Source organism: Periophthalmus magnuspinnatus, chromosome 3 (genome assembly GCF_009829125.3).
Source record: "Periophthalmus magnuspinnatus isolate fPerMag1 chromosome 3, fPerMag1.2.pri, whole genome shotgun sequence".
Lineage (NCBI taxonomy): Eukaryota > Metazoa > Chordata > Actinopteri > Gobiiformes > Gobiidae > Periophthalmus > Periophthalmus magnuspinnatus.
In genome coordinates this window covers 25941489-25967692 of record NC_047128.1, presented here as the reverse complement: position 1 = coordinate 25967692, position 26204 = coordinate 25941489, and the positions used below count along the sequence as shown (strand labels likewise).

Sequence of the window (26204 nt, the reverse complement as noted above, 5' to 3'; positions counted from 1 at the left end):
TAAACATTTAAGTGTGTTAAAGTGAGCAATGAGTCAATGTAAAATTTAGATAAATTCTATAGGGGGCGCTATTGCATTATAGCAAATACTATGCTAAAGATTTGTTAGTTCGGCTGATATCACGTCTAGATTTTAAATTGTAACTTGTAAAAACTATATATTACCGTATGTATCCTATATAGCCTATGTTTTGTGATTGCATAATGTATAATGACCTACCTCAGCAGCTTGTTTTGTGTAATGATTAAATATATGCATACCAGGTTTTTTACGGGTTTTTCCCCTAATCTTTGTGATTTTGACTTATTATGCATATGTAAAGGGTATTACAGTTGTATAAATAATTACTCAGTACACCAGCTGATTCAAGTTAGTGCGTGCGTGCGCGCGTGTGTGCGTGGGGGTGGGGGTGGGTGGGTGTGTGTAAGTACGTGTGTGTAAGTACGTGTGTGTCTGTGTGTGTAAGTACGGGTGTGTCTGTGTGTGTAAGTACGCGTGCGTGTGGGCGCGCACGTGTGTGTGTGTCTGTGTGTGTGTGGTATTAGTGACGTGGTGGACTCTAATCTGCCCTAAGCCTGGGGCTCCACAGTAAGTGTCCATTAGTATAATATGCTCCTGCACATATTTCCCTCTGTATATTTTTCTTTTTTATTTGTCGGTGCAGTTTTTGACTCACCTTTCCTGCTATTTTGGCATCTGGTATGTAAACAGTACTGTCGCCTTTGAAGCAGTATTTTCAACCATTAGACAAAACTTTCACCATTAAGTGTTAATCTATTATTTTTTTCATACAAACCACAGTTACAGATGAATCATTTCTACAGCTAGTTTTATTGGCAATTTATATATCTTACAATGGCTAGAAAGACACATCAGTGGCACTATTTCATAAAGGTTAGTATAGGCCTCCATCGTGTGGCCTAAATATTTAGCATGCAAATGTAAAGATAATAAATGTGTCATTTATTGCATCCAGGCAATGTGGGACATGCATTAAACACAGAAAAAGCTTCTTGTTGCAAATGAATGTCACATCCGTCTCCTTTGTGAAAATGCTTTTTTATTAATTAATTTATTTTTTGGCTCTATGCTGTTTTCTGTCCTTACATAAAATTGAAATGGTAATAGCCATAAATACCATCAGATGCTGTATTGAGATGTATGCATATCAACCTTTTATTTTTGAATGGTCTTTTGTCTCCCTGAGGAAAAGGTAAACATGATCAATTCATTAGCATCAACGTTCACCGATTCAGAGTATTAAAGTTTTTTAAAGCCATCAAGACAAGATAGTTGTGTCATGAACTAGCTGTAAAATCAACAAGTGGCCTTAGATAGAAGCTGTGATGACAGCATGTTTATTGTAATCATGGCAAATCACTTCATAGCATTTCATCACAACATCTCTTTGAAAAAATAAAATAATAATAACATGGTGTGTCTTACACGGACCACACCAGAATACTGACATTTGGATAAGGGCTTTTTGGAACAAAGTTTTGTTACAGTATATATTATACACATGAATAATAATTTAAAAAAAGATAAATTAAAAAGGTGAAGTGATCTAAATTGGTTAAGCCAGTTAGAGAAGCTCTATTTACAATTAGGATTGTATGTATTTTTACTAGTAGACTACTTTTTAACAAAAGTCATAAAAGAGACAATACAGAACAACACTGACATTAGAAGGAAGAGACAGAGGGTAGAAATACACATGAACAAGGGACAGAGAGTACTTTGTATGATATGTGCATGTGAGCAAAACTCTAAGTATCACAATAAAAGCATGATTTGCCATGCATACAGTTGGGCAAAGTGGGCACTGGCTGTTTGTGTCTGGGACAAGGTCAGGTGTGATGGATTGGTGAGTATGAGAGATGAGGTGTAAAGGAATAAAAGCACTTTTGTAGCAGTTTAGCCACTGCCCAACATCTTTGTTGCACGCTGGTTGGCCTCATCAATCCTGGTTTTGTTGGAATCAGCCTAAAAACATAAAGGTTTTGATTAAAACAAAACTTAAACTGGCCATATACTGTGCATCATTAGTTGTCAGACACATGTTTGTTTGTTTCAGCTGATTATATGAGGACTCTACCTTCTCCATGATCCTATCAATCTGGCGGTTCTGGGTGTCGATCTCTTGACCCATGTCCAGGGCCATGTGACGCAGGTTACCAATTATTCCCCCCACCTGCTCCAGGTTTTCGTCCATCTCATTCTCCCTGGCATCATTTGTTACCCTGGAAAAACAAAACAAAATAAATCCAGGCTTTGTCTAGCTAGATTATGATATTTGAAAAATAAGATATATAAGATATATATATGTATATGTGTATTGATGTAATTTCCAAGAACATGAACCAGACATCTCCCAGTATGTTCAGCACCATGGACAGAACCTTATGTGAAACTTCAAAAATAGTCAGGTCTTGTTTGTTCATTGTAAACTACAATATTCATATAAAGCATCTTAAAAATGGGGCCTCTTTAAAAAAATCTGAACTTCTAGGCCAGCCTGGAAGCCACCTATTTTCATTTACATGTTTTTTATCTTTGGTGATGCACCATTTTTAACCGGGTGTTTAATGATATTATTATTAGTAGTAGTAGTAGTAGTAGTTCATATTAATAATAATAATAATTTATTAATGTTATTTTATTTATTTATTTATTTTATAATTGCAAGAAATTACAGGACTGAGAGTGGAGGATTATCATGAAATGATAAAAAATGAAATGAGATTAATCAGACATGCATGAATCAATGAAAATACATGATGAGGGAGAACAATTATTATTGGTTAAAGCTCTTTTAAGTCCATAATAGGTCTTCCCAAACAATGCCCAACAAACTCATTGTTGCATGAAAAAAAAACTGATGAAAAATAATGTGCTTATTTTTAACATGCATTTCTGACTCAATACAATTAGCAATTATTAGTTTAATTGAAGGACTATACTCTGCAGCGCTGTGAAAAATCACACTCAGCCAGAGAATTTACCTGCGAATGAAACCCCCGCTGATGGCCATCTGCTCACGCTCATCCACCACTCGAGCTCCAGGTTGACTGTTTACTACTCCATCCTGGTTACTTCCCCAGGCCTGACCTCCTCCCTTAATCCTACCACATACAAAACACCATTAAAACAAGTACAGCTGCTTCATGTCTGTTTGTGGGTGTTTATATATGTAAGATTATTTTAACTTTCTGTTCATCTGCATGTGGTTGTATGTGGTTGTATGTAATTATGTTGATGTGCATATATGTAATGTATGTCTGTGTATGTATGTATTTATGTCTGTGAATGTATATGTGTATGTGTTTGTATGTATGTATGTATGTGTGTGTGTGTGTGTTTGTAAATCACCAAACAAAAGCTTTGCGTAACATGTAATATAGCCAATTCACCTACCAAAGCATCATGCCAGACATAGTATGTAAAAATTTCATGCATAAGTAATGCATTTGTTAGAAGATAATTGATCACATGCAGATCAATTTATGTTGCTTGTGTTAGAAAAAAACTTAATCACAAGCATACGTGTATTGAGACACCAAGAACATATTGACACTAAACAAAACCACATGCACACAATGCACAAACACAAATATAACCATACAGGTGAAGAGAACATGCCAGGCAAACATGCAAACGTACAACATTGAACATGGGATGAACAAAGAAAGGGACGGAAACATAAGCATAGTAAAAAAAAGCCAAGAAGTTAGTCTTGTGAAGAAAAAAACATGTTGAAAACACTGCACAGGTGCCATTCTAAGCCCTTCATTTCATCTGGATGCATAAAGCTGCAGAATTGTTCAGTGAAATAGGCACGTGTCTTATTCTTGTTGAGGTGAGAGCAGAATGAACAAACTGCACAGGTCTTACTACTAAGTAAACAAAACAGATGTTCATATGTGTTCATCATAGCTCTTGTGCTATTTGACCCATGGCTGCAATGGCATGACATAATGGCAGGATTACCTAACAAGTGATGAAAAGCGGGATATGAGAGCTACAGGGCAGACAAGATGTGCTTTATTTTGCAACTATACCCAGCCCCAGAAGGTGTGCTACAAATGTCTACAAATTCATATTCTCTTGTGTGTGTGTCTGTGTGTGCCTATGTGTGTATGTGTGCTATGTCTTGCTCAGACATGGCTCAATGGCCATAGTTTGGCCGGTAAAGGATCCATTTATAAGTTCCATTGCAGACATCACACAAATGCGAGGCAAAGGTGAAACATTTTACACAAATCTTTGGTAATATGTTGAGAAATTTGCCTCACTCCTGCATGATAGTTTTGCGTATGTGGGACTGACAGGGAGGTGAAATGGGTAATCGAATAGTTTCAAGTCATGTGCTCCTAAATGTAGTTCAACATCTTAGTCTTATTGTTTTAATTAATATTCTAGGTAGAATCAGAATTACTTTTATTCATCCCCAAGGGAATTCGTTCATAAAAAGGCACACAAAGTTAAGATTAATGATCAAAGAAACTATATAAGGCATAACATGTAAAAGAATTAAATGAGTGTAAAAAGCAACAATTTGATGTGTTTTCTACACACAGCACATGTCAGGTTGAAGGGGGTGGAAAAGGGGCCTGGATAAGGTTCAGTGGTGAGTGCTTTGCTTCAGATTGCTGCTGTGCTGATACTGCTATACCTGTGGGAAAAAGAATGTCTCATCCAATGAACAATGAAGGGCTTTAGGGACCACATCCCCAAAGATAAAGCATTTGGCATGTTTTTGTTGATGCATGCATCAAACTTTACCTGGGCTTAGTCTGGGGCACAAAGATAGAATTGTGCTTGCATCAAAAGGGCACCGTGTAATGTTTCTAATGGAGTGTGCCACCTGCTTTTCTCCATTTAGATGATATTGCTTTGCCAGGAATATTTCACAGTATGACATTAAGCATACCTTTAATTTATTTTTTATTTATAACAAATGTATTTAATGCTCAAGATCCAGTGGAAAAACACGCAAGCAGGGCTGGCTCTCCACAGAGAGTAACTTGGTTTTGCTGTGTCTATCTATCACATTCAAAGTATTTTGAAAGACCAAACAAAAAGTATAATATTAAAGTCTGTTTTTTACATTTATACTTTGAATGTCAGGATTAATATTGTAACTTTAATTATTGGTTGTTTTGTTTTTACTTTTGTTTTTTTTACTTAAAATGCAAACATGACTTCTGTCTATGTACCCCAAACTCTCACAAGTGCATGCCGTGTGCCACCGTATGCAGGACGACGGATATAGAGACATGCAGTCAGGCCACACAGGCTGCACCTACTTGTTACAAGGACATGAACATAGACCACAGAACTGTCCTAGATTGTTCAAATTCTTTTCTGCATCCTTCATGTCCTTATTGATCTGGTCCATCCCCTCCTCGATGCGCTCCAGTTGTTCTGATTACCAACACATTGTCATTTTTCCAGCAAAAGAACGGAAGCACGTGAGAGAAAAGAAAGGATGGGGTTTCGGGATGGGTGGGATTTGAGGGGACAAAAAGGGAGAGACAAAAAGAGACATTGACTGTGACAAAATAGACATGTGACATCACCATCACCACCAGCACTGGACAGGCAAGAACGTGGGGCTCCTGGCTGGTACCTACTTTTTAATACATGGGCATATCAGCCCACAGCATTGTCCTATATCTTTTAAATCTTTCTCGGCCTCCTTCAGGTCTGCGTTGACCTTGTTCATGCCCTCTTCCACACGATCAAGTTGTTCTGGTGAGGACAAAGCCGTGAGAGCAAATGAAATTAATAGGACTAGCCTTCCCTGGAGGGATGCTGCACTAAACTACTGTGCGGAAGTTAGAGTGCAGAAGACAAAGCAAGGCAATAGGTGCATAACATAGCTCAACATGCAGAGGTGGGTAGTACATTTACTTGAATAACTCTGTAATAAAACGGTACTTCTTGGAGTAATTACTTTTACAGTACTTGTACTTGAGTAAAATATTTCACAGTGTAACAGTACTTTTACTTAAGAAGAGGTTTTGGTTACTCTTCCAACTGTGAAGTCTACAGCTGACTTTATGTTAAGGTTTATGTTAACAATATCAGATGATTAGAACATTTATGTTTCTTGCGTCACTCTTTCAGATAGTAATTTTCTCATATTTGTGGTCTATTCTTTGAAAATATAAAACTTTGTACATAATGTGATGTTTTGTACTTCCAATTACATTAACACTAAATTATAATTCGGACACACGTTACAACAGTTACTCTTACAATTACTCTTACTTGAGTAGTAGTTTCTCCAAATATTTTTCTTTAGTCTTACTTGAGAAACTTGTTATTTTGGACTACCTGAGTAAAATTTTGTGGCTATTCTTCCCACTTCTGAAGCTATTGCTCTTGTGTTGCATTCTGGGTTCTGGTTATAGTATTTTAGAGTTTCTTTGGGTAGGTTTTTAGTTCTGTTTTTCAAATTTTCTTATAATTGCAACATATAGTCTGAAATATCATTGTCAAGACTATACAGATACAATAACACGCCATTTGGAATTTGGTCAAATATACTTAACATGTCAAAGGGACATTGTTCTAGAAAAATAGTTGAGATCTAAATCAAAGTAGGGATGTTCTAATGGTGCATAGATGCTCAAAGTCACCCTGTATACCCAGCACATACGGTCTATAAAAAGCTCTCATTCAAGGTCAAAGGCTCCCTCTCTCAGGTTAATGGTTCTAGTGTGGGAGAGTGCAGCCAATAATCTTTCTCATGTGCAGAAGGTACATCTTCAAGGTGGAACTGAGGTTGAAGACATTATTATATCATGTCCTTACCAAAGTTGAACTGGAAAACTCTCCAAACATCCTTCGCCCATTTCAGATGTGCTGAGTTGGCTTACAGTAACATTAATTCAAGACTGCTTATTGCTATTTAAATACATTTGGGACTATGGGGCCCAGGGAAGAGTATAAAGTAAGAAGATAATATGAAACTAGAAGTTGTTTATGTCAAGCCTCTTGTGAACTGCCTTAGCACCCATAGCAACACAGACTCCTCCCCTCTGCTGGAGATTACAGAATAAGGGCTTCTCCCCTGATGGTTACCTAGGTACAGTGAAGACAAACAATGAGCTCATCACTTGTGCGTGCCACTTTTATTCACTTAAACAGGTAAACATGGGCTATATGAAGAGAAGATTTTATGTGGGATTTGAATTTACTGATAGAAATACATGAAAGTGTGCCAAAAATAATTTTAAACACACTGTTCCCTTAGCATCTTGGCACAACAGACTGATATTGGCAGAGCCCTCAAAGCTCGAGCAGCAAAGCCAGTGATGTTTATTCAAATGATTGTGTCTAAACATTCTTATATTTATGTGCATGACATAGTAAAACTATCGCCCCCAATTCCCGGTTATTAGTTACAGTTTGAGCAAAATTCATAAACAGTTTATGTTTACATATTTTGTCATGTGCTGAATATTGTTCAGTGTAATGTATTCAGCTAAAATCTGGTGATAATAAAAAAAAATGTGCCAAAACACCACAAAAATGGGAAAATGTTTGGGATACAAGAGAAAAAAGAAAGCCAAATGGAGGATGGTGTATAAGGGACAATAGCTGCAGGCAGAGGCCATTTAAACCTAACAACTGATTGCATTCTTGTGAGAAAAGCATGAGCTCAGGGCGGACGAAGTCATTTCTCTGGAGAGCAGAGGACAGAGAGGGACGGAGGGGACATGTACCACTGATAGGCCAATTAGCTCTACTGGGCACTGAGCACCAGCTTACCTAAAAGCAGTATAAAATACATGTCTGAGGTCTTATACTGCACAACTCATATAACTATCTCTAAAATCTATCTCTAAAAAGGCAGCTGTAGTTGTAATTACTCAACTTTTTGTATTGGCTACCTAGAGTATTGTACATCAATAAATGGATAATATGGTTATCAATAAGTGGATAACATGGTACTAATGAACAGTGAATAAGTTGAAATCTAATAGAGTGCTAAAAATTTGGATTTGTAATTAGACTTTTGTATCTAAACAAAGTAATTAAATGCATAATATAGTACTAGGTAGTTATTGAATAGTTGTCAGGTTCAACATATATACATAGCAATATCTATGTTTATTTGCTGTATGTGTGTAAGTGATGTAATGTAAATAAGAAAATAGGCTAAAACAAACCATGGTATAGAATGAGTATTCACAGGTTTCAGACAAGCAATTCCTTCCTGATTTTAAGGATTTTGCATGGACCCATAGAGGCCTTTCACCATTCAAAAGACATAATATTTGAATTGCTTATAATTGCTATGGTCACAGAAGGCGTATACCATAGTTTGAAACCCATGAACAGTATGTAATAGATGTGTGTATTTATGTAATAGGCTACCAATTAGGTCCTGAAGATTTTATAAATGATTAGCTTACATACATCTTTCACAGAATTAAGATTTCTTGCTTGGAGACTGTGGTGAGCAATCTCTACCTAAGACAACTTACCCCCCTGTTCATCCAACATGACCAGAGTCCTGATGCCGGCATCTTTGCTCTAACAGACAGAGAGGAAAAGAGGACAAAGGAAAAATACACTGCATAAGTCAAGGTTATCTGAGACAACACAACTGTAAGAACAGCAGGCCAGCATCAAATTACACAGAACTATGCTTAGTAGACAACAATTACACCACTATAGTATATGGGAATAAGATGTGTGTCTAAACAATATCTTACTTTCATAGTGTGAATATTGTATGTTGCATCTATTTGTTTATTATTATATTATCTGTTAAAATGTTATGTTAATAGATAAACTTGTCCATCACATTTTCTGCATTAACCGAGCTGGCACCAGATATGCAATACTGACTAACCTCCAGTAATATAACACAGAAAACTGGCACACAAACAAATCATATGAGGTCTACAGTATAGACATTCACATACTGTATTATAACCAATGTTAGCCAGTACAGTCGCATGCTCAGGCTATGCTCTGAAAGATATTAAAGCCCAAATACCCTTTAGTTCACGCATCAGCAGTTTCAGATCAAAATGTGCACTGACCTTCTTAGGGAAGATAGATAGAGGCCAGTACTCGGGGTAGGCACACTGATGCTGATATTTGTATCAATCAAACAGACTGTGAAACAATCTGCTGCCGATAAATGAGATACCATGTCTGGGAAATATTGGCTGCATTGAAATACAGTAGCTTAAAACTAGAAACCCTGAAAGAAAGCAGACCTCTACTAAAGCATACAGTTCAGGTGCATTATGTAATTTTGTCAAACTTTTTATACATATACATATACTTGGCCTATATTTAAACTTTCAATGTTTTTGTATAATTTCTTATTTCTTTTGACTATTTGATATTTCACATTCAACATTTCATACGTTTAGATGGTCAGTTTTCAAGCTAAACTCCTTAAATAAGAAGGTAAATTGCCTGCTAGCCTTGTGTATAGTGTTCATATATAACAATGTAAAACCATTAGGACCTCTACACAGCTGCACTGCATGAGGTGACATTTAGACAAAGCTCCTGGTATCTTGCTATTGATTCCTTCATTGAAATATCCACTAGCCTGTCTCCTGGAATCTATCCTAATTGGGTCATGCACTGTTGTTAGTCACATGTTTTCCTGCTGAACCTCTAGTGGCCAAAAGGTATGTCACTGCTGCATTAAGGACTATGTAATCAGCTTATAACAATTGGACTTGAAAAGCGTGATATTTTATTGAAGTTGTAATAAAAGGATTGGATGTAGTATGTATGTATGTATGTATGCAATTATTCAAATCACAATATAAAAGTGACAAATATGTTGGGAAACTATAACTATTAATGTACGTCCAAAAATCTTGCTTGGGACCAGTGTAAGTAATCAAGGCACTAGCTATTTTGTGATAAAACAATTAACTCTTTTCTACGATCATGTTTTATTCATAAGCATTATAAGTTTCCTCATGTTACTTAGCAAATATAACATTTATCATCAAAACTTGACTCTCTTCACTGCTGCGTCATTGAATAGGTTTCCAATATCACGCTGCAGTGCCATATCAGATGAGCCAGCCGCCGAAGCCGCTACCATTTTTACAAGCTCATTTCTTAACAGCCCCCTCTCTCCTTCATCTAATCACTGTACATGATGTAGCAGAAAGACACCACATGGGTCAGTGTTAGCGGGAGAAGCACTCAAGCATTTCCCGCTCTCAACCGTACGAAAGGTCAGGGCTCGCCATGGCACTAAAAAAATTATGGGCTGCATTTGCATGAGACAAGGGCACATTACATCACTCAGCGCAAGTGCCGGTACAGTTCGGCCACTTACCCACTCGCATGAGGACAATAAGGCAATAAAAGCTGGCTAGTCTTACCAGTGCAAACAGTAAATCCTAAGGACGATGCCTTCTATGCATTTCTAATGAGACTCCATGCATCAGTCCATAGGTATTAGGATGACAAGCAGATAGGGGTAGGCGAGCATGTTCAATTACTGACTAATCAACTACATACATGGCGGGTGAAGGGTGACATGGTGGGTGTGCTCCTTATGGGATTACGTCTAGAATAAAAAGTGAAAGGATTTGCATATTAGTTGCAAATCAGCTTTCTGTGTTATTTTTGGGACTGTAATTATTTCCGAACAAAACACATTTGTGAGAAAGGTATAATGGAAATGCATATGAACATACAGCAAACAAGAATTAAAGCTAGAAGCACACATAGAGCACAGACCTCGGCCAAGGCGTGAGTCCATTCTTTGCAATTGTAAAGATATAGTGCTCAGATCTGCTCTCAAATGTTTTAATTCAAGATTGATTGCTTTTTCAACTGAGCTATAACACTCCCCTTAAATTATTTAGTACAACTGAGTAGCCAATTTGTTGTGAAAGTAAAATTGCGTAAAACACTTTTGGATCTAAACAGGTGGTTATTGGAGTGCATATGAGAGCATTTATACCTTTACATTCACCAAATTTAATATGTACAAACTTTTCAAAAAATTGTATTGAAATTCTGTTCTATGAAATCATCCTTATCATCAGTGGCAGTATGTGAGCTTATTTAGAAGAAATAATACACCACAGCAAAATCTCAATTCTCAGATATTTGTAGTAGATAATATCCTACATCATGACGATATCAGGAGTGGAGCACCTATAATAGGTAGACATGGATGCGTATTATCAGGGTGATCACTAGACCACTGTTGCTGCTGCCTGCCAGCTCTCCACTTATTCAATTAGAGCTCAGTAATCTTCACTATAAGCCTTTTTAAAGGGGCAGGGGTCATCCAGGGAGGGCACATGTGTTTTCCTACTTAAAGTGCACTGTTCGGTCACAGACACTCCTAGTCACGTTCAGCTTCTAGACTTCACTGTTAATTTTTCTTGCTATTTGGAGATTACTTGTATTACTGATTTCTGACATTGCAATATGATACAATTAGATAACAGTGGTGCAGTGGCATTTTCAAACTGCGTAGTAACTGTTGGAGGGAACAAAAGGCTCTTCCTTGGCATTATCCTTAAAGGTCGTTTCTCCAGCCCCTGCAGGTGTAAGGTCAGGCCTGATGGTGAGGCAGTGTGGAGGCCAGTGTTAGAGACACTGGGGTTAGAGTAAGGACAGTTCATAAAATCAAAACAGAGGCTACAGCTCCAGTCATGCAGCTTATTTGAAGGAATAGAATGCTAGGAGTAAAATAAAATAAGCATTACACTGCAGTCCACAGCAAGGTAAAACCAAAGAACCCACCATCTTTGTTTGAAGAAGTCTTGGTGTTTGGTGCGATGCTAAATAAACATAAATGACCATTTCAGTTTGACTTATTTGACTTGAAATTAAAGGAACTGTATGTAGCCTGCACTCTTAAATTTTTTTTTAAAAAAGGTACTACTATCACGACTGAACCTGAGTTTCCAGTGCCTTAACCTGCATATAGAGGACACGTACAAGTTTTTCTCATTCTATACTGAGAATGAGAAAAAGCATATACTGCAGCAGCAGAGGCACTAACTAATGACTGGCTGCAGGTGCTGGGGTTCAGGAGGTGAGGATTAAATGATCAGATAGTCTTTTTAAGTTAAATCAATTGGATTTCAGCATTGAAAATGGAAACTCCAAGCAGAGGCTCATGTGAGTGTAATTTTGCTTTTATTTTGGATATTCAATTTAAAAACCAAAACACCAAATCATAACATTAACAACTTGGCACCATTCTTATAATTAAGAACAAAATGACATTACAATTGACATCAGTAAAGGTTATATTAGTTTTGAACATGTCAACCTCATATCTGACACCGTTAGATCATGTTTATGGAATTTAAAATCTAAATCTTACATACAGTTCCAGTTGGTCAAAAAGTTGTAGTATTACAAAACTACATAATGAATCAATCGCAACCAAAATGAAGTCTCTTTAAGTGTCTTCTGTGAGTTTTTCGGTTCATTTCTGTTGGTGAATAATAACTTCAGAGGCGAATTTAGATAAGAAGACTAGTATGCAAAGGGCACCATTTTGGTTGTGTGTGGACTGTGACAATCTAATACAGCGACATTTTCAACCTTTCAGCTCTATGCTTTACTCAGGGACTTTTTGAGAACCTACCGTTTCAATGTGACCTCTGACTCCACTCAATACGAGTAAAATAGAGCCACATAAATGCTACATGTAGAATCATGGTCTGTAGTGATTTGACAGTGAAAAATTTGTGTCATTTATTGCAATGGGCTACAGGATACTAACTATGCCATATTGAAATTGTCCATGCATTCATTCCTTGTCCAGAATATGTTGTTTTCTCACAACTACTTCAGCCTTGCTATCAGTTTAGTGACAGGAACTTGTATGTATTTTTCCATGGTAACAAGGTACTCACCTCTTCAACCAATGCCAGCATACGCCGAGTGCTTTCCAGGGACTGTGTGAAGAGAAAGGGACAGGAAACTGGTGAATTTATGAATCAAGTAAACATGCTGATATTTGACTTTCTATCTACTTTATAAATTACCAAAGTTCTGCAGTTGTTGACCTAATCATTTCAATAGATCATAAGTCCTGTAATCCTTTTCACTTGTCTCTGCTTCTCCTCCCTATGGCCCTCATCCATCAGCCCTCCTCTGCTTCCGTCACATTCACACAGCTCTTTGGTCCTGCGATATCTGCTCATGAATGTTTAATAATGCCATTTGAGCTGCTCTATTATTCCTCTGCTTAAAATTATCTCCTCTTCCTGAACTACTTTTTGCTCATTAACATAAAAAGATAGTACCACATAATCTACATAAAGAGATAGGGGGTTTCTGTATCTGTTTAATGTTATACCATTACATTTTTCCTTCATTTAAGCTTTGTGGATATAAAACGATCACATTTTTTCCTGATTTGTCTGGACTGGTCAAATAAAATGACTGCTGGTAGATTTGCACACTTGTTTCCCATATAAAAACATGAACATTCTCTTTAAAATCTCCCCCCTCGTGTCCCATGTTACCTCATCGGCTATCTGGTCTGCACGTGTCTGCAGGTCGGCTAGCTCATTGCGCATGTCCGCTTCGTCCGCCATGGCAACTGTTGCGTTTGGACCTCAAGCACAAAATACTGCAAAAGAGAACCAGTAATTAGTATTGGTAAGTTTGGCAAGTACTACTGTTGTAAGGCATCAAAGAAAAAGCTCTGTCTGGCACCAAGCTGACAATATTTTTTTTAATAGAGCGCAAGCGTCGGTCTCTACTTACTAATTGCCAAGATAAGTTCCTGCTAAGCCTGTAGAGTCTTTTCTTTTACCTTAATTATTATTGAGCTCACAAAAATGACAGATGTGCAATCAACTATATTTAACAGCAAGTGGCCGACATTAATTAAACTGATGGCAAAATAAGTATCTAACAACAAGATGTTACACAGTTTTACACATTTAACTGCTTTATTGGTTCTTTGGTATTCATTGGTTTCAGAATTTGACTTTTTCATGCTAAGTACACCATTTTGGGGAGTTTGTACTATTCAGATAATACTTCATTTGAAATGTTAACTGATAATGCAATTGTCTAAGTTTTACTCAGTTGTAACCTATGGATACAAATTACAGTTCAACTTAAAATGTTTGTTGTACCATAGACTGCTCTCAGACACATGTTCAGTAGTTTTTCACACAGCACATTTCCACCCTGTAGACTGGCTCATGAAAAATACATGTGGATTTGAGTCTGCGGGGGCTACAGGCTGCTGCTACTGACTGGAACAAAGGTGACACCCCTCTCTGTCTGGTCTGATTACACTTTACTTTTGTTTCTCTGACCCTAACCTGCTTCTGCCAATGGAAAACACAAGCCTCTAATGAGCTATAATAAGCAATTTGTGTTATTTATTTTTTTTCACATTATGTAGATAAGTTGTTACTGTAATGAGGCTTGTCGTTGATATAAATGTAACCAGCTGGCGGCTTTCAGTTGAAGAGCTTGATCTAATTGAATCTATGGCAACATTCAGGGCAGCGATAGAGAATGATGGACTGTTGACTTAATCTGCTACTGCGTCCAACAGGAGGGAACTGTCGCTTTTATTACAGCAAATCATATTTACCCTGTGGCTTATGAAGGAAAATACCCATTACATCACTAAGATTATAACATTAAAGCCTCAATTTAAATGCTTGTAGACTTCATATGACAAGGCAAAACAACTGTCTTTCACATAGGTGCTGCGAACGGTCATCAATCACGGTGTCAGATAAGCACAAGGTCGCTTGGACACACAGCTGTTTTTTTTTTTTTTTTAATAAAATGTCCGGCCCCGCCCTCCAGTCTGACTCCACCCACTTCCTGCCACAGCCGACAGCACAGTTAATAATTGAATGTGCAAAGGGGGAAAGGGAGAGGAAAATTCAGCCACGCTCTAATTCGGGATATCAGCATACTTTCTCTTTGTGGCTGTTTACATTTTGCATTGCCATCATTTGGTTGGTGTTGGCAGAATGAAAGTGACAAACTGGCAATATTTATAATATACTGTGAAGTAGATGTGTAAGATCAATTGAATTTCAGTTCCCATACTGAGACAATTGAAAGCCATAGATCTGGGCTAAATCACTGTTATATAGTAAGCCTTGGTGTGTTTTTTTTGTTTTTGTTTGTTTTTTGGTTGGTCTAAAAGAACTTGTTTGTAGTGAACTGCATGTTAGCAACAGCACTGCCGCAAAAAACAGTCACATATTAAGGGCCTACATCAGATGTCATGAGAGACTGACTGACTGACTCATCTAATGTAAAATGTGTCATGTCTCCATAGGCATGTCATTTATATGTTTTCATAAAAAGGAACCATCAAGGTCATTGCGTAGGCAGGTAACTGTGCTGTATGCATGTTATTGTATGTTACACAGTTCATTGCTAGATTTAATTAAAGATATTATTAAGGGAAAAGTAGCAGTATAAAACTTAAACGTAAATGTATGATCATTTATTTATAAGCTGCTACTAATTCTGTACCCCCCTTATTCCGCTTAAGGGTCTCACAAAAATGACCATATTAACTGAACAAAAAGATAATCCCTTTCATGTACAATACCTTTCTTTTAACATTAAAGGGCCCATATTACATTATTTTCACCTGGAGTTGTGTTGTTTATTCATACATGTTTAACACACAAATCCTCCATATTTAGTTCTTCTCTCAAACAGAAAACACCTCATGATGTACCTTGTGATTTCATGTGGTAATAAAGGACTTTATTTCCACTGTACAACGAACACTGTTAACACTGTTAACACTAACAACAATGTGTCATTCAATTATACCTATGTGCAATACTGAATACCATGTAATTTTTTCTGTTCATATGCTGCACTGCACTGTCACTCTTATTGTACATAATAGTTTTTGTTGGTATTTTATATTTTGCTCCAAGAGTAAATTTTTTGTTTATTTTTTAAGTCTATTTTTAAATTATTTAAGCTATTATCTATTATCTTGTTTTATTGCATGTTACCATTTTCCTGCTGTTCTTGAACTGTGCAGTGCAATACTGGAATAGAAAGGCATATCTTATCTTATCTTTATTTTTAAACTCAGCCCTGGAACAAAAGGTAAAAGGTAGCTGTTAACTTAAAAGCTACAGATTAATAATAAAGGGTTGCTCAAACATGTGTCAAAGAAACAAAACACAACTCCAGGTACGTTTTAGAAGAAGTAACAACATTCTAATACAGTTTAAAGCTCACAAGAGTCAATTTGCGTAATATACCTAATCTGTCTTTAAAAGGTAGACCATATAACTTGAAATGTTATTACTTTGGCTGATGTCCCACAGTATGGCTTTAGAAACTACATTAAAAAACATCTATAAACATGTAGTGATGTTGTCTGACCTGTAACTTGACCTTTAACAAATGTAACTGTGATTAATATAGGAGAGTGCCTAATTGGGCATGTTAATCTATTGACAGTGAGTTAATAAAATATTAGGTAGTCAATAGCAACAGCTTAATGTCCTTATGAATCACATTTCAATTTGAAAGCTGTCATCACACATTTCCAAAGCTCCAGCAGCAGAACACAGAGCATGGTTGAACGCGTCAATAACACCAACATGTTTCTGTCACCGCTCCTTCCACTCGTTTCAGTCATTTGAGCTGCATTAGTATTGATCAGGCGCTGATTGCTCATCTCTTTGCATCATCAGGCTACTCACACATGTCTATAGAACAGCCTGTGCTCTTCTCACCGCTCCAAAACATTTTTCACAATCTTCATCTAGTCCAGGCTGCGAACACTCAAAATCCAATTAACTGAAGTAACTAGTGCATTTATAGTTATTTTCAAGACTAGAACAACTATTAGAATGCACAAAGAGATTCTTACTCAAGGAACTCACTCATACTTCTTAGCAATAGTGTTTCTGCTACTGAAATATAGTTTAAAGTAAAGATTTAGTAATTCTGAACCACCAATCTTATACTTCAGGCATTTAGCATATTTATGTTGATGAATATGATTTTGTTTCAGTTATGTCCCTTTTTTGGTTGTCCTGCACAGCCATTTAGACCCTTGTACCTCGTCCCACTTATTTAGACAATCTCTCACCCTTTATAGATGATGGATTCATTTTACAAAGTGAGATTTACGTAGAAAACATGATTTTATTTTTATTTTTTTCTCAAAATGAAATGAAGACTTTTTGGGCGTAGTGGGTTTTAGGGTCAATATGTTGCCACCTATATTGCCAGTCCAATCTGTGTATGTGTTATGAAAAAAACTGGTGTTACTGCAGTCTCATTACATTAAAAAAGTTGTTCTATGTATGTTAACTATGCATGCTAATTGCAGAGTGGCGCAACAATGCATAGCTATGTGTCACTGATTTTTACTTAAACATTACTTACTCTTGTGTTGCCCCCTTTACTAAATTATCTGGTCTGGCATGATAATTAATGAGTTCTCTTAGAATTCCTCCAGACAGTAAAGATTGCCCAGGCCCGGCCCTCACCCGGCTGAGGGAGGCTATACTGTATATTAGAGTCAAGAGCAGCAGGCTGAAGCCACAGAGAGATTAAAGTCGACCGCGAAAGAGGATTTACTACTCTGTCACTCTCTCCACACTCCATCTCCGCACTTTGTTTCTCTTCATTCTGTCAGAGCCCTCATGCTAAACAGGTCTCAAGCTATTGCAACAATGCATTACATAATCAAAAACAATGATAATAATGATATATGCACGATAATGATATACAGATAGGTATAGGGCTGGAACAATCATAACTCGTCCACTACTACATTAAGTGTTGGTCTTAACAGTAATACTGGTCCCTTTGCAGTTCTATTAAAGATATTGTGGTTATTAAATCAAAATGAGACAAGAAAATAGATTGTGATTTATAATGAAAAATCCTGCTACTTTTTACTTTCACTGGTTACATTTTATGTACATTAGAAATAATCATTTCACTAGTGGACTAAGAGAAAAAAAAGTTATTGACTAGTCGACTACAAAAATAATCATTAGTTGCAGCCCATGTTCCTTTCTATTCCACTTAAACGAGAACATAATAACCATAAATGTAACTATGACTTGTCCAGACCAGCATAGCATTTTACTCGACAACTAAAGCACAGATTCAAATCAGGACACTGAGGTTACCATGTTGCATCATCTCCTATTGACTTGTGGAAGTCTTAAAAGGGCAGTAATACATTATTAATACAAATAATTATGCAGCACCACCATCATTGCTAAATGAAGGCAACTTAGCAACCAAAACACACTCAACTGTTGATGATAGGCAAGGCTAGCAATGCGATGTTAGACATTTGTTGCTTGCGTTCAAATAGTTTAAGCACAGAGTTGAAGCACTGGTGCTCAGTTTTGGCCCGGGACTCCAGGGGGAAGGGTTGGATTAGCTTTCTCATCGACTGACACGATTAACACGCGACTACAGCGCCTTGCTAGGGAGGCGGAAGACAGGCTATTTCAGGGAAGAAAAAGAAATCCTATCAGAGCACAAATGGTGACTGAAAAAGATGTTTGAGGGGTGCAAAGTGATTATGGCATTCAATGTAAAGTATAGTGGACAGTCATATTGTCCACAGACTGAGAATGGCATGTCTGAGATAAGGGATTAGAAAGTAAAAGGGTTGGCATGTGTGCTAAAGAGTTGAGCACAGAAGCAGCATGATGGCTATCAATCATGCTCCCATGTAGTGAACAGATGAGCAGTGTTTGGAAGGGGTGAGGCGGGGACAGCGATGCTCTACTGAACACAACACAAAACCAGGTCAGGCTTATTGGTTGCTCATTTCACAGATTTTCAAGATTTAACCTAATTTGTGGGTAAATTTGAGACTAATATCATGGTGGCTGTACTTTTCTGTCTCGCTCTGTGCTCAGAAAATGTTGGCAAAAGAGAGTGTGAGCGCAGTTTGAAGAAAAATTTGCGTTTCTACTCTGATGCCTTTGTGCGGCTGCCAGAGCTGTGTTAAACAGCTCAGCAGTGAACCATGGGAGCTCTGCACTTTTCTGGGGCCTGTAAAAGAGTTTTGCGGTTTTTATCTCAGTATGTGGGTTGTAATGGTCACCGCATGGGTACACAATGAATTCCTAGCATTTAAAGAAATGTGACATTTATAAATGTAAATTCAAATCATTCTAAGATCTAACAATTTCTAGGGTTAAAAGAAGTAATGGTTTTCAAAACAAATCTAATTGTGTAATAATTCAGTGCTAAATGCTCTAAAGAAGTGTAATCTATAAATAACAATCATACAATTTCATTCTGGGGGACCTATCCCTCTCAAACAAAGTCTTGGACAACAATCACATGGATAAAGAGTCCTTCCCTGGCAAAATTAAGAAAACATAAAAGATGTAAATGGAATTATGAGGTTTATTTACCTATACTGTCATGCACCTTCATGAGTCCTGGATATACTTATCCTGGATACATTAGGCCATACATGAAATATGGCAGCTGAAATATCATACAGGAGGAAGTGGGTCAAGGACACTGAGGAGTGTGAGTGCTGCTTGTGTGTACAATTTCTCCACGTTTAAATACAGACTATTACTCATGATGAAGACACGACCGCATCATTATTTAATCACCTATTAGCAGAGAGTTTGTTAACAGGTGAATGGCAAACACATAAGTAAAAATTCTCATGCTATGGTAGTCCTCTTGACCAAGCAATATTTACGATCTAGAGATGCGCCCATGGGCGCTGTACTGTGGCGACGACTGCTCCAGACAAGTTGCCCAACAACAATGATGGATGGGTCAAATGCAGAAGATAAATGTCCCTATTATGTATCATTAACATGATACAAATTAGAATATATCAAACTGAATTGGTCCCTAAAACGTATATTTTCATGATAGACATTGACCAAGGTTCTATTTTCACAGAATGTAAAACTGCAAGAAAAGATCTGGGTATAATTTCAACTTATAATACAATCAGTGGTGGATGTACTCTTTTGTATTTTGTTACTTAGGTGAAAGTACAGATACTGGAGCAAAAATAATACTTACAACTAGTACTAGTTACTAATAAAATTATCCCATGAAAAAAATCAACTTAAGAAAACATATTAAAATTTCCCTTTAAAATGTGCTGAAACATTAAAAGTAAAATTTTGAGATCTAATAAAATTTCAAATGTGGTGATTTTGATAAAGATTTGTGCTGAATTTTGCTCAACAGAAATAACTGAATGGATCTTTTTATTGTAGCTGTTTTTATTTGTTTTCTTAATCTATGAGCATGTTAAAAATAAACCCCTCAGCCTTTTCTGCAGGTCTCAAACTATAATAAAAAATACTTTTACTTTTCAGTCCTGCTCAAAAATATAGTGGAGTAGAAAATACAGATACAGTAAAAAGTATCCACTTTAAAATGTACTTAAGCAAAGTACAGACAGTAGTTTACTACTTTTACTGTGGTACCACCACTGAATACAATACAAACAATTATTGCCTTCACAAAAATGTTTTCCATTCAAATCCTTTCTATAATATAATATAATTTCCTTTAGAATGAATGATATATTTAATGACTCTCTTTGTACAGTGTTCTTTCAGTGTGGGTGGAGATCTGTTGTCTACGCTGGTGTAATTATACATCACTATAAAGACAACACAGGCCTATAATTATTGCTGGGTCACGCTGATGCAGGGGAGGGGGGCAATGCACAGAACCTGTCACATATAATAAGGACTCTCAGGAACATGCTGATGCTTCATGTATCACTGCAGACAGGGATCAGGTATCAGGTCATGTGCTGTGGAAGGCATTTGCTGCTGCTTTTCTTCTGGTTGATACTGCTATTTGGAGGTCTATCACATCACGTATAATGGAGTGACATAAACGCTTTATCTCCAGACCCTGAAGCTTTCCAGAAAAAAAACCTTACATGCTGTTTTGGTTTAAATGTAATCACTATTTCTGTCAGTCTTTCTCCAGCAAAGTCAAAGTGTATTTGGTCTTTGGGCTTTGGGGACAAAACCCATTTCCCAGCATTAAACAGTGGTATAGATGATGGGAAATTGAACAGGCATGCCACACTTGAAAGCACTGACCTCGAACAATAGGTGTTGCTAGTGTGCAAAGTGCAGAACAAATTAATCAGTCATCATTTTTCCAGACAGTAAAGTTATTTCATTTTGAGCTGATAAATGTTCATAAAGTGCCACTTTCACATTGCTATGCACAGGTACTTGCAGTACAGTAGCTCCATGCTGACCTACATGCATTATTACGGCAAGATGTGCCAACCTACAAAGCCTGATGGGAGCTGGAGGGCTAAACCATTCAGACAGCACTGCCTCTCGCCTGGCTGCACTGCACAGGAATGCAACTCACAACACAGCTGTCTGCACTGATCCTAATAAAATAAATGTATACCACCAGTCACATTGCTGCAGTTATTAAGTTAGTAATTAATAAAATAAGTGGTAACTGACTTTTATTGCACTGCCTTGTGCAGGCTGGCATCAATTAATCATAATATCAAAGTGCAATGGTCTGGACTGAACACACGCCAGGAAAACAAACGTAATTGTTGCTTTAAAATAGTACATCACTGACTCTTGTAACTTGTGCAACTATGGATATACAATTGCTTTAAAATTAAATGCATTATTTCTGTGAGCGAGCTCACATCTTCACAGATCTTACCTAGCAACCTGGCCTGATGGTGTCACTTGCTTGTCTCCATGATAGATAAGTTTAATGCCATACTGTGGAATATTCCAGGCAAAGCAATCACATTTCCATAGAAACAAGCAGGTGGCGGACCCTCTTCAAAAAAAGTTACATAGTGCCCCTTTTAATTTAAACTGTGATAGTAATATTCATGCATCAAACTGCTTGTTGGGTTTGTATGTCTTATTTATCCAGGTCCATTCTCGTTAAGGAAGTGTGAATGGAACAAGAAGGCTCACACTGTGCTACTTTTGGCCCACAGCTCTGCCTGCCGTGACAATATGGCCTTTCTGAATTAAAACATTCCCCACGGAGAGACAGGACAGACACATGGAGAAAAATCTGCTACGGAAAATAACAAGAAAAACATCATAGAGATGTAAATAAATTGAATAAAGAAACAAAAATGCTGTATTGTGTTGTTTCACTTGACCTAACATTTTAATTCCCAGAAAAATATGCATGCAGTGACACTCAAGCACTAACAGAACAAGTCCGGTTCACACCTCTGGCCACCTGGCGAGCACCAATCAGGCCGCTCCACTCAGATTTTAACACCTTTCCACGGCAACTCACGCCAAAACAAATAGTTCTCAGTAGTCGGCCATTTTTGTTTTCACATCCCATCTGAGAAGAGATGATGGAGCAGATTACTATTCTGACATTTCTGCGTTATATAATCCCAGCGAGGTGGGGGGTTGAAGACAGGACAGGAGGACATGTCGGCAAGTCAGATTAACAAATCAGACGCTTAACAAGGTACAACGAGTGAATTATGAATGAATTGCAAACAGCAGTCAAAATGAACTATTTTGACAAAACAATAGACAAATTTGAGGTGGACAAGTATGGGATTCAAAGCAATCATCTGAAGCCTGCAGGATAATCACCGCAAAGCTCCACTGTCCCATTCACTGAGGATAAAGCCGGGATTAATTTGTATGGCGGACGCAAAACACACACAAACACACACTCATGGTTATGCCTCACTTACATAATGCACTTTGGCCTGCTTTTTACTTGGCCTGCCTCTTACATGCGCCTTTCTTTTTTTCTTTGCACAGTCGTTCAGCCTCTCAGCGACACACACATACACACAACACTCCCACGTTTGCTGCATGTGTTCCTCCGCTCCTCTCCTCCTCTTTCGTACATTCAAATGGACACCTGTCAACCTCGTCAGTGTACATGCTGTTCACTTGAAAGCACTGGGCTCACTTAGGCATGTATGGGGAGGTTGTATTATAAACAGTGAGTAAGGTAAAAATCAAATTGCAACTTCTGAGAGAATACTATGGAAGCAAATTGGTTTTGTCTGTTACTTGGTTACTGAGCGCGGTAGCATTGTTTCCCCTTAATAGTCTATAGTGGTCTAAAATCCTCTGATGTCTAAAAACAATCTGGACTATGCAAGTTGTCAGAAATTGATTGACACGTGTAATAAACTTTTAAAAGTAATACTGGCAAAAAGGATCCCTAATGGTTAAATATAGGCAATAAGCTTTAAATACTCCACAAATTATATGAGATTCAATTATTCAAATTAAAAGTTATCTGTGCATGATAATTTCCCTGTAATTTGTTGGAAAAAACAGTGGTACTATTGCATTACAAAATATTTTAATAATAAGAAGACACTTTGCCTTTTTTTGCAGTCTGGTCTAGTTTATAGATTTGCAATGTCATCGAAAAGCCAGCCCCAGAGAATCATTATTCCCAATTACCCCAAAAACTAATAAGAAAAAAAAAAAGTTACTTCAGGAAGAATATCTGGGATTACATTTGTATTTTTGTTATTAGGAATTGTAATACAGGCCAAGCATGGTAGTTGCTTCAACAAACTAATTTACATTGTATGGAGGCATCAGTTTTCATGTGCTTTAACACACCAAGTAACCAAAGAATCTAAAGACTGAGTGAATTCACCTGTTATTTTTTACTACTTTGCTATTAACCATTGTAGGTAAGGCAAGGTGATATGGCACAAAAATCCATGATCCCTGCAACTTTATATTATTATTTTGTTTCTGTTTAATACAGCACTATGCCCCACACACTTTTCCCCACACAGTCGTCCTATTGGTCAGCCTCTGTTCTACTCTAAGTAAGTGACAGATGAATTTACCCAACACAGTGAAGTGTGAACTCTCAAAAACAGTAAATGGTTACTTCTTAATATATAAATACTCTAACTGATCTAATTGTGAGAAAGTAAAAACCATGATCTTGGCTATAGAAAACTATGATATGATTTTATTGAATTATTGAATTATTTATTCACTTTACATCAAGGAACAACTCACCCCTTCACACACATTCATACACCAGACCCTGGGGGTGAGGTGGGTTAAGTGTCTTGCCCAAAGACAAAATGACAGTATTCATCTGAAGGAGCTGGGATCACACCGCCAACCTGCAAGTCAGTGGATGTGACTGCTCAACCAATGATATTTATGTCAAAAGCAGGATTTGAACCACCAACCATCAGATCAGCTGCTGATCAGAGCTATTGTTGCCCCATCTTTAGGAAAGGCACTTAGACTGTGAAGAATTCTGTCTTTAAATCCTTCTTGTGACCTCTGGTGTTGTCTAAAGGATAGCTTCTATGGGCAGAACACATCTATAGAACAGAGCTAGTATATCAGCCTCAGATTACAGCCTATCTGTCCCTGCACCCTGATCGATGAGCGCAGGCCAGTTCTCCATTTCCTAAGAGTTCTCTGATATGATGTGCCTGACCAAGAGAGTGCTGGAATTAGATAGATATATATGTGTGTCTGTGTGTGTCTATGCTGGGAGGGCGGGGGGACTTAGTCAGGGGAGCAGAGATGTCACTTTGGTCTAAAGACTGGAGGAAGATGCAGAGTTATTCCAAGTCCAAGGGCGATGAGAAGTCACAACACATCCTTGTAAGATGACTGTGTGAGCAAAACGCACGTGTATCTCTTGAAGTGAGCAACTCGGATGCATGACTGATAGACACACGCCTCCCGCATATCTATTTTGCTCCCTTCAAAATGAAACGAAAAAATAAGTGGCGACAAGCAGGTTTCAGTTTCCCAAAAACAAGTCTGTGCATAAAGTTCCACGCAGTTGCTATTGCTGTCTGATTTTCAAGCAGCAAATCTGGAGATGATGCCAGTCAACCATCTGGCACTTTTAGAGATAATTATCAGATGCAGCTTGGGAAAAAAGGTTGTAGAAAATGTGAATAAATAAATGTGTGATAGCAGAGTAAAGATGGTTATAGGATAGCATCTTTTGGACCAAAGCAGTGGTGGATGTTGAAATGCGCGGTGAGTTTACAGGGACCTATGTCACAAGTATGTTCACATTATACTCTTCAGGAAAAAGAGAGTATAGAAAAAGATTGTCCCCAGTAAGTATTAACTGGCACAACCGTTCATTTACAAACATCGCCATAGTGCCACACAGGGACAGGGCACGCACAGACACGTGTTGATCTGCTTAAGAGTCTCCTGAGCTCTTTGTCCTGACTGACATTTAGAAAGGGTCAAGCAGAACTGATTTACTTGCAATAAATCATTCAGAAACACAATGCAGAATGTTTATAGCTACACATAAGACTATAAAAAAAGTGACTCTAAAAGTAATATTTCTATACGGGGATCTATATGTACTTCCTGTATGCAGTGGGACAATAGGCACATATGCTTTTAGTGCTTTGACAAACACTACAAGTAATTGCCTTCCATTCAAAGCACCAACCACAAAGTCAAACATTTGCAGCAACCAAAGTCTGTGTTGAGCATCCAGGAAGTGAAGAGAAGCAGCAAACAGCACCGTACACTGCATTTAGCTACTTCATAGATATTTTTCCACTGTAGTATTAATGTTATAAAACTAAAATATAATATAAGTGAAATGTAAAGATCTGAACTAAGCCAAAGGAAATGTTGTCACTAGTTTGCCTGTCTGTCCTTTTGTCTCTAGTTTCCTCCAGACTCGCTCCGGAGCTGTCCGCGGTGCTGATCTGATCACTGCTGAGAGTCACTTCTTTCTGATTCAACTTAAGGATAAACTCCTTTCAACAGAAAACATCAACCACTAGACACTCGGTTATGGAAGTTAAAAGTTGTTGTTTTTTTGTTTTTTTTAATCTAATTTTGTGTTATAGTCGGCCTGTAAAGTGGAAAAACGCTTGAAAAATAATTTTGCATTGCTACTTTTATTATATTTAAGCTACTTGGCAAAAACTTGTTTACATGAGTTGCGTTGAACTTAGTAGCTCGTTAAATACGTATTTCAGATAAATAACAACTGTATGTTTGGTAGGCTGTAATTTTAAGTTAGTATTTTAAGTGGTGGTATAAATAATGGTTTAAATAAAACTCACCAGGAAGTGCTCTTTGGTCGAAAAGTTATCTCTTCTTTTGGAGATTTTCTCGTGTTTAAAAGGCGAGTGAGGAGTCAGTCTGTCCCTGGCTCTTTTCAGCAGCACTGATCGCGGTGAAAACACTCCGCCCTGTCCC

The 26204-nt window shown here is 37.5% G+C and overlaps 1 protein-coding gene across 2 annotated transcripts; it reads right to left on the bottom strand.

The window, feature by feature from the left end:
* Positions 1-813: 813 nt before the first annotated feature.
* On the bottom strand, positions 814-26204 carry LOC117392341 (synaptosomal-associated protein 25-A-like). 2 transcript variants are annotated; one of them, XM_033990398.2, is made up of 8 exons: positions 26069-26204; positions 13509-13615; positions 12894-12935; positions 8502-8550; positions 5310-5427; positions 3006-3125; positions 2099-2243; positions 814-1986 (listed from the first exon to the last, which is right to left on the bottom strand). In XM_033990398.2, exons 2-8 carry the CDS (start codon positions 13578-13580, stop codon positions 1918-1920), a joined length of 615 nt encoding a protein of 204 aa, XP_033846289.1. In that variant the 5' UTR covers positions 13581-13615; positions 26069-26204; the 3' UTR covers positions 814-1917. The 2 variants fall into 2 exon arrangements, with proteins under 2 accessions (XP_033846289.1, XP_033846292.1); XM_033990401.2 differs by lacking the exon at positions 5310-5427 and adding an exon at positions 5637-5754 and having other exon boundaries at positions 1074-1986; positions 26069-26189.

Coding starts and splice junctions, on each gene's coding strand:
- LOC117392341 (XM_033990398.2), bottom strand. CDS start 13,580: ATGGCGGACGAAGCGGACATGCGCAATGAGCTAGCCGACCTGCAGACA. Junction 12,936..13,508: donor CAGACCAGATAGCCGATGAG/GTAACATGGGAC, acceptor CTCTTCACACAG/TCCCTGGAAAGCACTCGGCG. Junction 5,428..8,501: donor CATGTTGGATGAACAGGGGG/GTAAGTTGTCTT, acceptor GTTGGTAATCAG/AACAACTGGAGCGCATCGAG.